The sequence below is a fragment of the Equus asinus genome, chromosome 5 (assembly GCF_041296235.1).
Source record: "Equus asinus isolate D_3611 breed Donkey chromosome 5, EquAss-T2T_v2, whole genome shotgun sequence".
NCBI lineage: Eukaryota > Metazoa > Chordata > Mammalia > Perissodactyla > Equidae > Equus > Equus asinus.
The window spans coordinates 3,475,688-3,489,882 of record NC_091794.1 but is presented as its reverse complement, the minus strand read 5'-3'; the positions used below and the strand labels follow the sequence as shown (position 1 = coordinate 3,489,882).

The following is a 14,195-nucleotide window of genomic DNA, read 5'->3' as shown; positions in this document are numbered from 1 at the left end:
TAGAATCACTAGGACTTGGTGACATTTTAAATGCAAAGGGGTGATCATGAAGGAGAGAAGAGTCATTTGGTGACTGGGTAGATATTGAGGGGCTGGCCCCGTGGCCAAGTGGTTAAGTTCGCACGCTCTGCTGCAGGCGGCCCAGTGTTTCGTTGGTCCGAATCCTGGGGGCAGACATGGCACTGCTCATCAAGCCACGTTGGGGCGGCATCCCACATGCCACAACTAGAAGGACCCACAACGAAGAATATACAACTATGTACTGGCGGGCTTTGGGGAGAAAAAGGAAAAAAATAAAAAAAAAATTGAGATTGAGAACTCAGGTGCATTGGCCAGTTTGTGGTGCGAGCATCTGCTGAATGTCCAGGTGAGATGTACTTAGTAGTATAAGGCTACAAGAGCTTAATAGAAATAATGAATTCTGGTCATTTGGGGTGGCTGAAAGCATAGTTATGCATTTCTGTCCATTGGAGAGGCAGCATATGGTAAAAGGAAGGAGGTCGTGGATAGAAACTTAAAGGAGTTGTATTAATGAGATTTCTAAATAGATATACAAATTTACTAGATGGATAACATCCGACCCTCTTTTAGTCTTGGTGGTGGGCAATAGCTGCCATCCATGCTAGAAGGCAAAAGTTCTAGAATATGACTCTCCTGTCCCCTTGCACCTAGAGTAGGGGACTTGATTTAGGATTAACCACTGAGGTCCACCTACACTGGATTTGGAATAGGGGAGAGGGAACCAGGGGTCAAATGAAGACGAAGAGAATTTTGGTTGCAAAGGCAGCCAAGGGAGCAATAACAAGACCCTGGGAAATGCATCCTGCACCCACAACAGTGGCATCGTCAGTGTGAGCTGTGACATTCCAAGTGCAGCAGCAATGACAGCAGCTCTTATTGAGCTAGAGCTGGGACATGATTTTGGCTGTTGAATGGCTGGCTTAGTTCTTTGTATTTCTGCCCATTTATCCAGTGGATTTCTCCAACTTCCCTAGCATTTCTATGTTATAACTAATTTCCATTCGATGAGCTCATTTCCTCCTGCAACCAAGAGATTCGACTCGCACAAAAGGAGACAAAGAAGAGATAGAAAAGGATATGAGCAGAATGATCAGAAAAGCAGGAGGGAATTAGAAAGCTGAGTGTTGTGGACTTAAAGAGAGGAAAACACTCAGGGACAATGTGAAGTACAGTGCTGAAAGTAAAATAAATGCTCTGGTAGGATAAAGAGTATACAGAGATCATTGAGTGTGGAAATGAGACTTTAGTGTGTTTAGTGAGAGCAGTTTCCATTTTGTGATGGAGTTGAGGTCAGAGAATAAGGAGATTTGAATGGGAAACAAGTGACAGTGCAGTAGGAAAATGAATAGAGTTCTCCAAGGTGTGGACAACAGTTGACACCTGTCCACTGCCCATAGACAGATCTGGAATTTCTTCCTGTTTAACAACGTCATGAAAGTTTGCAAAAGAGAAAGGAAGGCATTGAGAAGTTAGGGGGGAAAGAAGTGGAATTGGAAATTTGGTGGGTGAACAGAAAGCAAAAGGCAGGAGGAGAAGAAGGTAGGGAACAACAGGCAGAGATGGTCAGTGTAGGAAAGACAAGGCCAGGAAGAGGGAGAGAGGAAGGCACTGAAAGGCTGAGGCGGAGAAAGGGGGAGGCTCAGGGGGTGGGGTGAATGTTTGCCTTAACTCTTGTTTTTCTCTAAAAGTTGTCAACGCTGGGAATCCTTTCTTTTTCTTTTAGCCAAAATTCCAAGTTTATTTTCCTATAGAATTTGTGTATGAAAGTGATTTTCATTTTAAATTTTACTTTAAAAACTTTGTGCTGTGCATAAATATACTGGCACTGCCTGAAAGTTCTTTCCATATTTAATGGTTGCTTTATCTTTTTTACTGTCATTAGAACTGTCTTTCTCTGCAAAACTTGATGGTTTTACTTGAGAGCACTTTCTTCTTCACCAGTTTTATTACAAGAATAAAACTGAGCCAAAGACTGAATCCTAATTTAGGCCATTAAAGAACTAACGCCAATAATTGTAGTTGTTAACTTATTTTTATTTGAAATGCGCTTCCTTCCATGAATCTCAAATCACTAAATAATCAAAACTTCTCAAATTCAATGTGTCGGTACTTATTAAGTCATAAAACTGGAAAAAGCGTTGGAGGGACATTTTTTGCATTTTTCTTCCTCTCTATATACATTACATATATTTATATTATGTATAAATTACTCAATTTTTTGTTAAAAGTGGGTGAAAGGTAGGAAGGTCAATATATTTAAGTGATTTAACTTAAAAGATTAATCACAGAATGTGTTTATTAAAAGAAATAAATATTTTGAAAAGAATCCTCAGAAAGATTTCTTATGTGGCAAACATTATGACCTGAATCATTAAACCCACTTTAAATTGTTTAATGTTATAGTTTACCCAAACTAGTCTTACGGAGACACTATAATTATCTTAACCAGATAACTAAATACCATTGAAGACTACAATTCAGTCTCAGAGCTATTTTACTTATCTAGATTTTCCTCACAGTAATAAAACAGTACAGATTATTCACTGTTTGCTGTCTATTTTCAGTTGGCTATTTTCACATATGTAAATCAAATAAAAATTATTATAAATTTAGCAGTATTTTTAACTTTCTATGAAAAATGTTAAATTTTATAGAAATCATTTTCTCTTACCAATACCTGTTAAGAAACTGTGGAGATCCTTTCAATACACTAGGTGTGCAAGAGCAGAAAAATATACAAAAGCACAGAAATGACAATAACATATGTAGCATTTCTTTCCACACTGATTCATTTGGAAGCTTCATTTCCCAAGCTCAGGAAAATATGGTTTATATTAATTTTTTTTAACAGGAGTCATCCAATTATACAACTGTGTAACCTTTGTGCCAGAAAGGGAAGAAGTAAAGAACTAAAATTCCCCTGATAGCACCCAAGGATCCCCTTTAGGACAAAGCTAAGCTGTTCTTCTGGGCATCATGTATTTGGACAAGCGTGAGGAGTCCAGGTTGCCCCACAGGGCATTACAGACTCTGAAGTCATAAACATCAAGCCATTGTAGACAATGCTAGTTTTAACACTTGGAATTGCACTTTATGCCACTATTTTCCACCACAAATAACACTTCTGACATGTTTATGTAAACTCCAGTTTATTTATAAATTTTGATGCTCTGAATTCTTAGATTAGTATGGTCTTGTCTGAGCTAATCCTGCATGATTTTAATGAGGCCAGAGTTCTAGATTCCCTTCAGGAGCCAACCCCAAGAATGTTGTCCTCCTCACGCAAACTGCAGCTCACATCCAGCCCTGGGCATAACTCCCCACTTTAAGCTGAAATCTGATGAGAAATCTTAGGCAAAGGTCAAGGGAGGAGCAAAGGAAAAGCAGAGCAAAGGACCACAGTGAGAGGAGGCCCAGATCAGAGCTTCCCAAACTTTCATGCCTGTGAATCACCTGGAGATCTTTTCTTTTTTTCTTCTCCCCAAAGGCCCCCAGTGCATAGTTGTATATGTTCTAGTTATATGGCCTAGTTTGCTGTGTAGGGTGCCGCCTCAGCATGGCTTGATGAGTGGCACTAGATCCTTGCCCAGGATCTGAACTGGCGAAACCCTGGGCCACCTATGCAGAGCACATGAATTTAACCACTTGGCCACGTGGCTGGCCCCTGGAGATCTTGTTAAAATGCAGATTCTCTTTCACAGGTCTGGGTGGGGCCTGAGGTTCTTCATTTCTAACAAGCTGATGCCTGTGGACACATAGTATCCACAGGGCCTTCTTCATTGGAGGACCTAGATTATCAGACAGCTAGATAACTGGAGAAGCCTGACGTAGTCAGTGGAGCTAACATGCCAAAAGAGAAGCAGGAGGAACCAGATGGGGCCAGGGAGGCCAGCCTGGGTGGGATCACATGGGGTCAAGATGCCAGGTCAGGGCCTTTGTTCTTTACTCCAAATTAGAAGCTGCTAAGGGATTTTGAACATGATGGTAATGTGTTCAGATTTGCCTTTAAGCATTAACAGAGAGGTTGACAACAAACATTCATTCAGAAAACTAATTACATTCATTATGTCAAAATAGTATAATATGAAAAGTGACATTTTTATTTGATATCTTAAGTGCAACAAAATGTTTATCATTCACTTGGGATGTCATTGGCAGGTAGGGGGAAAAGCAAAGGGCATAGATTTTGGTAGACTCATTAATCAATTATCCTGTGTTCCTAGAATTTTGCTAGTGAAAGCCAAAAAGAGGAAGAAAAAACAACATAGATAAAAGAGAAGTCACTGTGAAAACCTCAGCAGATGAGTGGAGTAAGTGGTGTGACGTGCAGAGGTAGCTTCAACATAACCTAAACTTGACTCTAATTTACTGCCCCATTCAATTCTGTGTCATTATCTCCTAACTCATTTGTTTCCCTTTCTATGAGTACAGAGGTCTGTATTGCTGCTTATAGCATGAGCAGTCTTTTCAATTTTAATCATTTTAATAGGTGGGTTGTGATATCTCATTTGCATTCCCCAATGATGAATTATATTGAGGATATTTTTGTGTCCCTGTTTGACATCTGTATATCTTGTTTAGTGAAGTGTCTTTACAAATCTTCTGTGTATTTTTTAAATTGAGTATATATTTCCTTATTATTGAGTTTTGAGAATTCTCCATATATCCTGGATACAAGGCTTTCATCAGATACATGATTTGCAAACATTTTCTCAATGATCTTGATCTTCTTTTCCTCTCACAAGATATTATACTCATCCATTATGCTGACTGGACCTAGTGAGCAACTACCACAGACTTATCAGTAGACATTTACATGCCAGAAGGTGAGAAATAAATCCAGCAAAAATCCGAGGCCCATTGATCTCAGTGAAATTTCTAGGGGTCCAGTGATGTGAGTCATATGGAGACCTCACTTCTAAGGTGAAGGACAAGTTGTTGCATCTAGCCCCTCTTGCAACCCAGAAAGACAAAATGTCTTGTGGCCCCTTTGGTTTTTGGAAGCAGCATCATCCTCATTTGGGTGTATTACTCCAACTTATTAAATGTCTGAATAGAACAGCTGCTAGACTTGAGTGTGGCTCAATATAGGAGAAGGATTTGCCAAAGGTCTAAGCTATTGTGCAAGCTTCACTGCAACTTGAGCCACAGGATCCAGCAGAAAAAATGGTGCTCAAAGTGGTTTCGGCTGATAGGGATGCTGTTTGGAGCCTTTGGCAGGCCTCTATAGGTCAATCACAGACAAGACCCTTAGGTTTTGAAAAAACTGCTCTATGTTTGAGAAACAGCTGTTGGCCTGCTACTGGACCTTAGTAGAGACTGAATGCTTAATCTCAGGCCACCAATTTCCCATTTGACCAGAGGTGCTTTTCATGAAGTGGGTGTTATCTGACCTACCAAGCCATAAAGTTGGGAGTGCACAACCACAACATCATCAAATGGAAGTAGTATATACACAATCTAGCCTGAACAGGGGAAGAAGCCACCAGTAAGTTACATGAAGAGGTGGCCTAAATGCCCATGGTCCCCACACCTGTTCTACTGGCTTCTCTATCCAAGCCTGCACTTATGACCTCATGGAGGTTCTAGATAATCCATACACAGAGGAAGAGATGACCTGGGCCTGGTTTACCAATGGTTCTGCAGGAAATGCAGACATTTGAAAGTGGACAATTATAGCATTACTGCCAGTCTCTGGGACATACCAGAAGGATAGTGGTGAAGGAAAATCTCCCCAATGGGCAGAACTTTGAGCAGTGCATGTGTTTGTTCACTTGCCGAGAAGGATAAATGACCATATGTGTAATTATGTAATGGTTCATGAGCTTTGGCCAAGGATTTGCCTAGAAGGTCAGGGAATTAGAAGCAATATTACTGGAAAATTGATGATAAGGAAATTTGTAGAAGAGGTATGGGGAGAGATCCCCCTAATTGGGCAAAAAACATGAGATATTTGTGTCCCATGTGAAAGCACCCCATGTGACCTCAGCAATGGAGGATTTTAGTAATCAAAGTGGATAGGATGACCCATTCTATGGGCACCAGTCAACCTCTTTCTTCAACCACCCCATCATCACCAAATGGGCTCATGAAAAAAGGGGCTATGGTGGCAGGAATGGAGGTTATCCCTGGGCTTAGCGACACTGACTTCCACTCATCATGGCTGACTTCGCTAAGGCCATGGTGAGTGCCCAGTATGCAAGCTACAGAAACCAACCCTGAACCCCTGTTATATCACCATTCATTGGGTGATCAGCCAGCTACCTGGTGGCAAGTTGATTACATTGGACAGATTCCGATGTAATGGAAGGGCTGTGTTTATTCTTACTAGAATAGACACTTACTCTGGATATAGATTTGCAATCCTGCATTCAATGCTTCTGCCAAAACTCTATCTGGGGACTTACAAAATTTCTTGTCCACTGTCATGGTGCACTGTGTGCTGTCCACACAGCATTGCTTCTAATCAAGGAACTCGCTGCCCAGTAAATAAAGTGCAGCAATGGTCCCATGTTTATAGAATTCACTTGTCTTACAATTTTCCCCACCATCCTTATACAGGTGGTTTCTTGGACAATGTAATGCCCCTTTGAAACTCAGTTATAGCACCACCTAGATGGTGTTGTCATGCAGGACTAGGCAAGGTTCTACAGAAGGCTGTATATTTTCTGAATCAGCATCCAGTGCATAGTTTCTCCCAGAGCTAGGATTCATGGTTGTAAGAATCAAGTGGTGAAAATGGGGGTGGCACCACTCGCTATTACCCCTAGTGATCCACTAACATAATTTTTGCTTCCTGTTCTCATGGCCTTTATGCTCTGCTGGCATAGAGGTCAAAGATCCAGAGGGAGGAAGCCTTCCACCAGTACACATAGCAATGATTCCATTGAGCAGGAAGTTAAGACTGCCTCTGGGCCACTTTGTGCTCCTCATTTCTCTGAATCATCATGCAAAGAAGAAGTTACTGTGCTGGCTGATGTGACTGATCCTGACTACCAAGAAGAAATTGAATTACTCCTACACGATGGAGATAAGGACAAGTATGTCTGAAATTCAGGTCATTTAGGTCCTTGTAATGAAAGTGAATGGAAACCTCAACAAACCAAGCCAGGCAAAACTTCTAATGGCCTGGGCACTTCAGGAATGAAGATAAAGAAAAATGACCAGGTACCAAACTGACCAACAGAGGTGCTTGCTGAAGGCAAAGGGAATATGGAAGAGATAGTGGAAGGAGGTAGCTACAAATACAAGCTACAACCACATGACCAGTTACAGAAATGAGGACTGTAATTGCTGTGATTACTTACTGTTAAGTTTAGTAAGAATACATTTGTGTGTGTGTACATATATATGTGTGTGTGTATGTATATTTATGTGTGCATACATATATACCTAACAAATATCTTTATTTTCTTTCTACTCATGTACTCTTATTGTGTAACATAAAATGTGTTGACATATAATAATTAAGTACTGTTAATTTTATGTCATACAATTTAAGTTATAAAACATCAATGAGAAGAGTAAACATCACTCAAGGATTTTACCTTCTCCTCTGTGGAAGGGTTTATTGCATCTTTGGCTGTATACAGCATAGTTGTATCATGTTAGTTGGACTTATGACCATCCTATTGTCTTCTTTGGAGTTTAAGTATGGTTTAGGGAATTATGTGTGGGTGCCACTGTGACAATGGGTGGACTTGTGATGATTCTTCTTGTGTGTCAACTTGACTCAGCTATGGATGTTGAGATACCTGGTTAAACATTATTTCTGGTTGTGTCTGTGAGGGTGTTTCTGGAAAAGACTGGAATTAAATTAGTAGACTAAGAAAAATTGTTGTTCCCCCTTAATGCTGGTGAGCATCATCTAATCTGCCGAAGGCCTGAATGGAACAAAAAGGCAGAGGAAGGTTGAATTTGCTCTCTGCCTGACTGGTTGATCTATGACATTGATCTTCTCTGACCTTGGGCTCTTGTGGTTCTCAGGCCTTCAGACTTGCTGAAATATGTACCATCAGCTCTCCTATTCTCAGGCCTTAAAACTACTCCATTGGCTTTCCTGGGTCTTTACCTTGCAGAGAGCAGATCGTGGGATTACTCAGTCTCCATAATCATGTGTGCCAATATCTTATAATAAGTATCTTTAGATATAGATAGAGAGATTGATATAGATTTATCTATATGTTTGTGTGTGTGTGCATATGTGTGTGTGTGTGTGTGTGTATGTGTGTATATCTTATTGATTCTGTACTCTGGACAACCCTGACTAGTACAAACACTGGTTGTACATTCAGTGAACTTCTTTCTTTATCTTGAAATGTACATAGAAGTATCATGATGCAACTGTTAGCTGTTACCCTCCAATAAATCTGACTTAGAAGGTACCTTCTCAGGAGAGGTATCATCGTATCATGACAGCATGAGGATTATCTTGGATATGAAATTTCTTTGAGAATGATGGTCCAAAAGTTGATCCAGCTTGATAATTAAATTTTCTAATAAACATATGTGTCTCTCATTAACTTTATTGACATAAGGCAATGGGATTTTGATTGACTATCATAACTGTCAATCATGAAATAATTCAATCAAAGAATAATTCACTTTAAGTGTATGATACTTGTTATTGTCGTAAAAGAAACTTAAGGATGTGAGCTGGTGTGGAGCAGCCATCTCAGGCTAAGTAATCTCCTGGGCTCATTACAAGTTTGAAAAAGAACGATTTGCTCTTACTGCAAAAGATAAAAAGAGTACTAAGACTTCTAAATTGTAACGTAAAAAAGCCTGTAGGCTAAAAATAGGTAGTGTGCAAGGCCATTTGTGTCTTAAAAGAATAGGTAAACTCTGAATGTTGCAAATGATAGGGCATTCCTATCCTCTTCAAGGAGGTCTGGAAATGCATTGTGGAAGCTGTAATATTTGAGATAGGCCTTGAAGAAAGGATAGTATTTCAACTGTAAAAGAAGATGGGGGCTCTTGCCATTCCTATTCAACACAGTACTAGAGATTTTGGCCAGAGCAATTAGGCAAGAAAAGGAAATAAAAGGACTACAAATAGGAAAGGAGGAAAGGAAACTCTCACCATTTGCAGATGACATGATTCTATATATAGAAAATCCTAAAGAATGCATCAGAATTTCTGACAAATTGGAAAACTATTAGAAATAATCAACAACTACAGCAAAGTTTCAGGGTACAAAAAAACTTACAAAAATCACTTGCATTTCTATACTCTAATAATGAACTAACAAAGTGAATTCAAGAATACAATCCCATTTACAATCGCAGCAAAAAGAATAAAGTATCTAGGAATATATACAACCAAAGAGGTGAAAGACCTATACACTGAAAACTATGATGTTACTGAAATAAATTGAAGAAGAAATAAAGAAATGGAAAGATATTCTGTGCTCGTGGATTGGAAGACTAAACACAGTTAAAATGTCAATATTACCTAAAGCAATCTACAGATTCAATGCCATCCCAATCAGAATCGCAGTGACATTCTTCATAGAAATAGAACAAAGAATCCTAAAATTTATATGGGACAATGAAAGACCTTGAATAGCCACAGCAATCCTGAGAAAAAAAGACAAAGCTGGAGGCATCACAATCCCTGACTTCGAAATGTACTACAAAGCTATAGTAATCAGAACAGCAAGATACTGGCACAAAAGCAGACACATAGATCCATGGCACAGAAATGAAAGCCCAGAAATAAAACTACACATCTATGAACAGTTAATCTTCGACAAAGGAGCCAAGAATATACAATGGAGAAAGGAAAATCTCTTCAATAAATGATGTTGGGAAAAGTGGACAGTCACATGCAAAAGAATGAAAGAATGCCATTATTTTGTACCATACATAAAAACTAACTCAAAATGGATTAAAGACTTGAATGTAAGACCCAAAACCAATAACACCCCTAGAAGAAAATATAGGCAGTACACACTTGGACATCAGTCTTGGCAGCATCTTTTTGAATACCATGTCTACTCAGGCAAGGGAAACAAAAGAAAAAATTAACAAATGGAACTATATCAGACTAAAAACTTCTGTAAGGCAAAGGAAACCATGAACAAAATGAAAAGACAACCCACCAATTGGGAGAAAATAGTTGTAGATCATATATCTGACAAGGGGTTAATTTCCAAAACATGTGAAGATCTCATACAACTCAGCAACAAAAAAATATCCAATCAAAAAATGGGCAGAGGATGGGGCTGGCCCCGTGGCTGAGTGGTTAAGTTCGCGCGCTCTGCTGCAGGCAGCCCAGTGTTTCGTTGGTTCGAATCCTGGGTGCGGACATGGCACTGCTCATCAAACCACACTGAGGCAGCGTCCCACATGCCACAACTAGAAGGACCCACAACGAAGAATATACAACTATGTACTGGGGGGCTTTGGGGAGAAAAAGGAAAAATAAAATCTTAAAAAAAAAAAATGGGCAGAGGATATGAACAGACATCTTTCAAAGAAGATATACAGATGGCCAATAGGCACATGAAAATATGTTCAACATCACTAATTATCAGGGAAATGCAAATCAAACTACAATGAGATATAACCTTACACCTGTCAGAATGGCTATAATTACCAAGATAAAAGATAGCAAGTATTAGAGAAGATGTGGAGAAAAGGGAACCCTCATACACTGCTGGTGGGAATGCAAACTGGTGCAACCACTATGGAAAATAGTATGGAGATTTCTCAAAAAATTAAAAATAGAAATACTGTATGGTGCAGCTATCCCACAGTGGAATACTACTTGGCCATAAAAAAGACAAAATTGTCCCTTTTGTAGCAACGTGAATGAATCTTGAAGATAGGATGTTAAGCGAAATGAACCAGACAGAGAAAGACAAATACTCCAGTGATTTCAATCATCTGTGGAAGATAAACACACACACATGGATAAAGAAAACAGACTAGTGGTTGCCAGAAGGGAAGGGGGTTGGAAGGTGGGTGAAATGGGTAAAGGGGCACACATATATGGTGACGGATAAAAATTAGACTACTGGTGGTGAGCATGATGCAGTCTACAAAGAAACTGATATATAATAATGTGCACCTGAAATTACACAATGTTTTAAACCATTAGACCTCAATAAAATAATTGAAAAAAAGAATAAATAAACTACTGAATGCTTCAAATGAGGGTGCAATCCTGTCCTCTTGAAAGTAATCTGGAAATGCATCGTGGAAGCTGTAATAGTTGAGAAATCCTTTAAGAAAGGATAGCATTACAATTGTAAAGGAAGATGGGGGCATTTAGGAGAAAGAGGGGGTGCATTTTTGTGGAGAGAACTGTCTTAACAAAAGTATGTACCGGAGAAGATGGTGTTTCCTGAAGGCTTCCAGTCGCTCCCTTTGGTATCGCACTGCATTAGGAGAAATGTAGAAGAAGAGATCTCAGAGTTTAACCAAGGTTTTATTGGAAAGAACTTCAAATAATGCCAGGAAGCAACTGTAGGGTAAAGTATATACATATATTTGTTTATATATATATATGTGTTCATGTACACGTATTTTTATATATGTGTGTTTATGTGTAGATATGTTTATATATCATGTAATATGAACATACACTTGAACAAATAAACATAAATGCACGTATGTGTATGTATATACACACCGATCTAGATACATATATCATGTATGCATATAATCTGTTAGCAATGACAAACATTAACAGTTTATCAAGAGGAATATGATTTAATCAGACTTCTCTTTATGAAGAGCAATCTGGCAGCAATGTTGGGGAAGCAAGAGAGTATCCGCAAGATGTAGGAGATAAGTTGCTAGAGTTTTGAAGTTCACGGGAGCTTTAGTTATCAGGGTGAGGGCCTGAGTGGTATCGGCAGGAATGTGTGTGGAAACAGTGATGAGAGAGGAAGGGCAGTGGTGGACCTGAAGATGGTCGCTCATTATGCTCCAAGCATAAAATGTGATGGAGGACTTTTAGGGCACAAAACATCCAAACTCTTGCTCACTTTCATGTCTTCCCCAGACAGTCACTGGGCACTATGACATCATATGCTCCTAACATTATTTGAACTTTGGTAGCATGCATTTTGAAGCCTCACGTTGTCAACAGCACATTCCAATAACCTTTATACATTTCTGATTTCTTTATCTTATTAGTTTCCTTTTTTAAAAATTCTCAGAAGATTGAGACTAGTTCCTTCCTGTTCTCCCACTTCTTTTCCCACTCTATGTACATCCCAATTAAATTCTGCAATCTCATCTCTTAGCTTTTGAATCAGTGAAGCATTGCAGACTGTCCTACAAAATACAAGCAGCTGGAAAGTGCCTTTCAAGGCATCGTAGACAGTGAGAGGCAACTCCTCCTTCTTGTTAGTCTTGGAAGCACACTGGTATAAGAGCATCCTCTTACAGTTTGACCTGAACTTCACTGTCTTAACTCTCTTCTCATTTTTTTCTTCATTGTTTGTCCATTTCTTTTTATTTCTCAGTGTGATCTGTGAGTTGAATCCCTAGACAAAGTGAAATGCACCATGTACCAATTAAAGTGGAATCAAAGACCTTTGATGGCTAACAGAATTCCTGGGATTTGCCTGCACTCACTCAAACACTAACCTGCCTCCACTGTGGAGTTAAATATGATATGAGTCTCCAGACTGCACAGCTGTATTCCTATCAAAGACATCGTGATCAAGTCCTATAGAGGAACTACATTATTTTAGTGCTTAAGGCATTTATGAAGCCATAGTGAAAACAGACAGGCATGTAAAATATTTTGTTTTCCTCTTTAATTATTTTAATACACGATTAAAATTCGATCTTTTTGAATAACAGACACAAATATATTGAAGTGTTAATTAGGTACTCCCACTTGAATTCATTAAAATACTAGGACAGTTATAACTGCAAAAAACTTTGCACTCTAACCAAAACAGAGCCACATCTAATCTGCACAGTTGTATGACTGTTTTAAGAAGAAGAGAACAGATATTAGTATGTGACCTAAACATTTCTCTTTAACATTTTTTCAAGTGAGTCTGTGACTTTCTCATTTCTTAGGCTGTAGATAATTGGATTTAACAAAGGAATGATGACAGTGTAAAATAGAGAGTCCATCATATCTTGGTCATCTGCTTGTGCAGATCCAGGGCGCACATACATGAAGAAAAGAGGACCATAATATAAAGAGACAGATAAGAGATGGGCTCCACAGGTGGAGAAGGCTTTCCTGAAGCCTTGTACAGACTTTCTTTTCAAGATTGTAAAGAGAACAAGCATATAAGAGACAAGAACTGTCAGACTGGTGAACACCTGTATTAACCCAGAGAAAATAAAAATGATCAGAACATTAATTGAAGGGTCAGTACAGGAAATTTTAAACAATGGCATGATATCACAGTAAAAGTGATGTATTATGTTAGAACTACAGAAAGTTAATCTGAGTAAAAAAAATACATGAAATGCGGAATAAATAAGGCCACACACAAATAATGTGACTAACAGTCGGATGCATAGTGTATTAGTCATAATCACTGGATAAAGTAAAGGTTTGCATATGGCCACATAGCGATCATACGCCATTGCTGCCAAAAGAAAACATTCTGTGGTTGCACTGAATGCAAAGGAAAAAAATTGTAACATGCATTCAGAGAGAGATATCTTACCCTTGACAAAGAAGCTGACCAGCATCTTGGGGGTCACTGTGGATGATATCCAAGCATCCGTGAAGGCTAAACTCCCGAGGAGTAAGTACATGGGGATGTGAAGGTGAGGGTCATTGCAGATGAGTGCAATCAGTCCAAGGTTTCCCACAATGGTGATGAGATATATCACCAAGAACACCAGAAACAGGGGGATTTGCCACTCCAGTTGATATGCAAGTCCTGTGAGAACAAACTCTGTCAGCAATGTTGCATTTTTAGTATCCATATTGTTACTAGATGGCCCCTGAAATGAAATGCAGTAAATGTAGAAAGAACATTCACTAAGATTGTATAAAAAGGAAACTGGAGGAAAGTAGTTGAAATAAAATTAGTCAATTATTCAGTAATTTCATTAACTACTTCTATAATACATGGAAACTAATTTGGGGAATGATGTAATTGAAAATGTAATTATTTCAGTTGAAAAAATGTCAGGGTGAAATGGCCCATAGCCTACTGGTTACGTTTGTTGTGCTCCGCCTC

General features: G+C 39.0%; 1 protein-coding gene across 1 annotated transcript; it reads right to left on the bottom strand.

Annotated features, from left to right (window-relative positions):
• Positions 1-13,011: 13,011 nt before the first annotated feature.
• LOC106824254 (olfactory receptor 5H2-like) lies at positions 13,012-13,944 on the bottom strand. The gene has a single exon (XM_014830454.1). It carries the CDS (start codon positions 13,936-13,938, stop codon positions 13,012-13,014), a length of 927 nt encoding a protein of 308 aa, XP_014685940.1. The 5' UTR covers positions 13,939-13,944.
• Between the last annotated feature and the right edge of the window lie 251 nt (positions 13,945-14,195).

What these genes read in the sequence shown, in the direction of transcription:
- LOC106824254 (XM_014830454.1), bottom strand. Translation starts at nt 13,938, where the DNA reads ATGGATACTAAAAATGCAACATTGCTGACAGAGTTTGTTCTCACAGGA.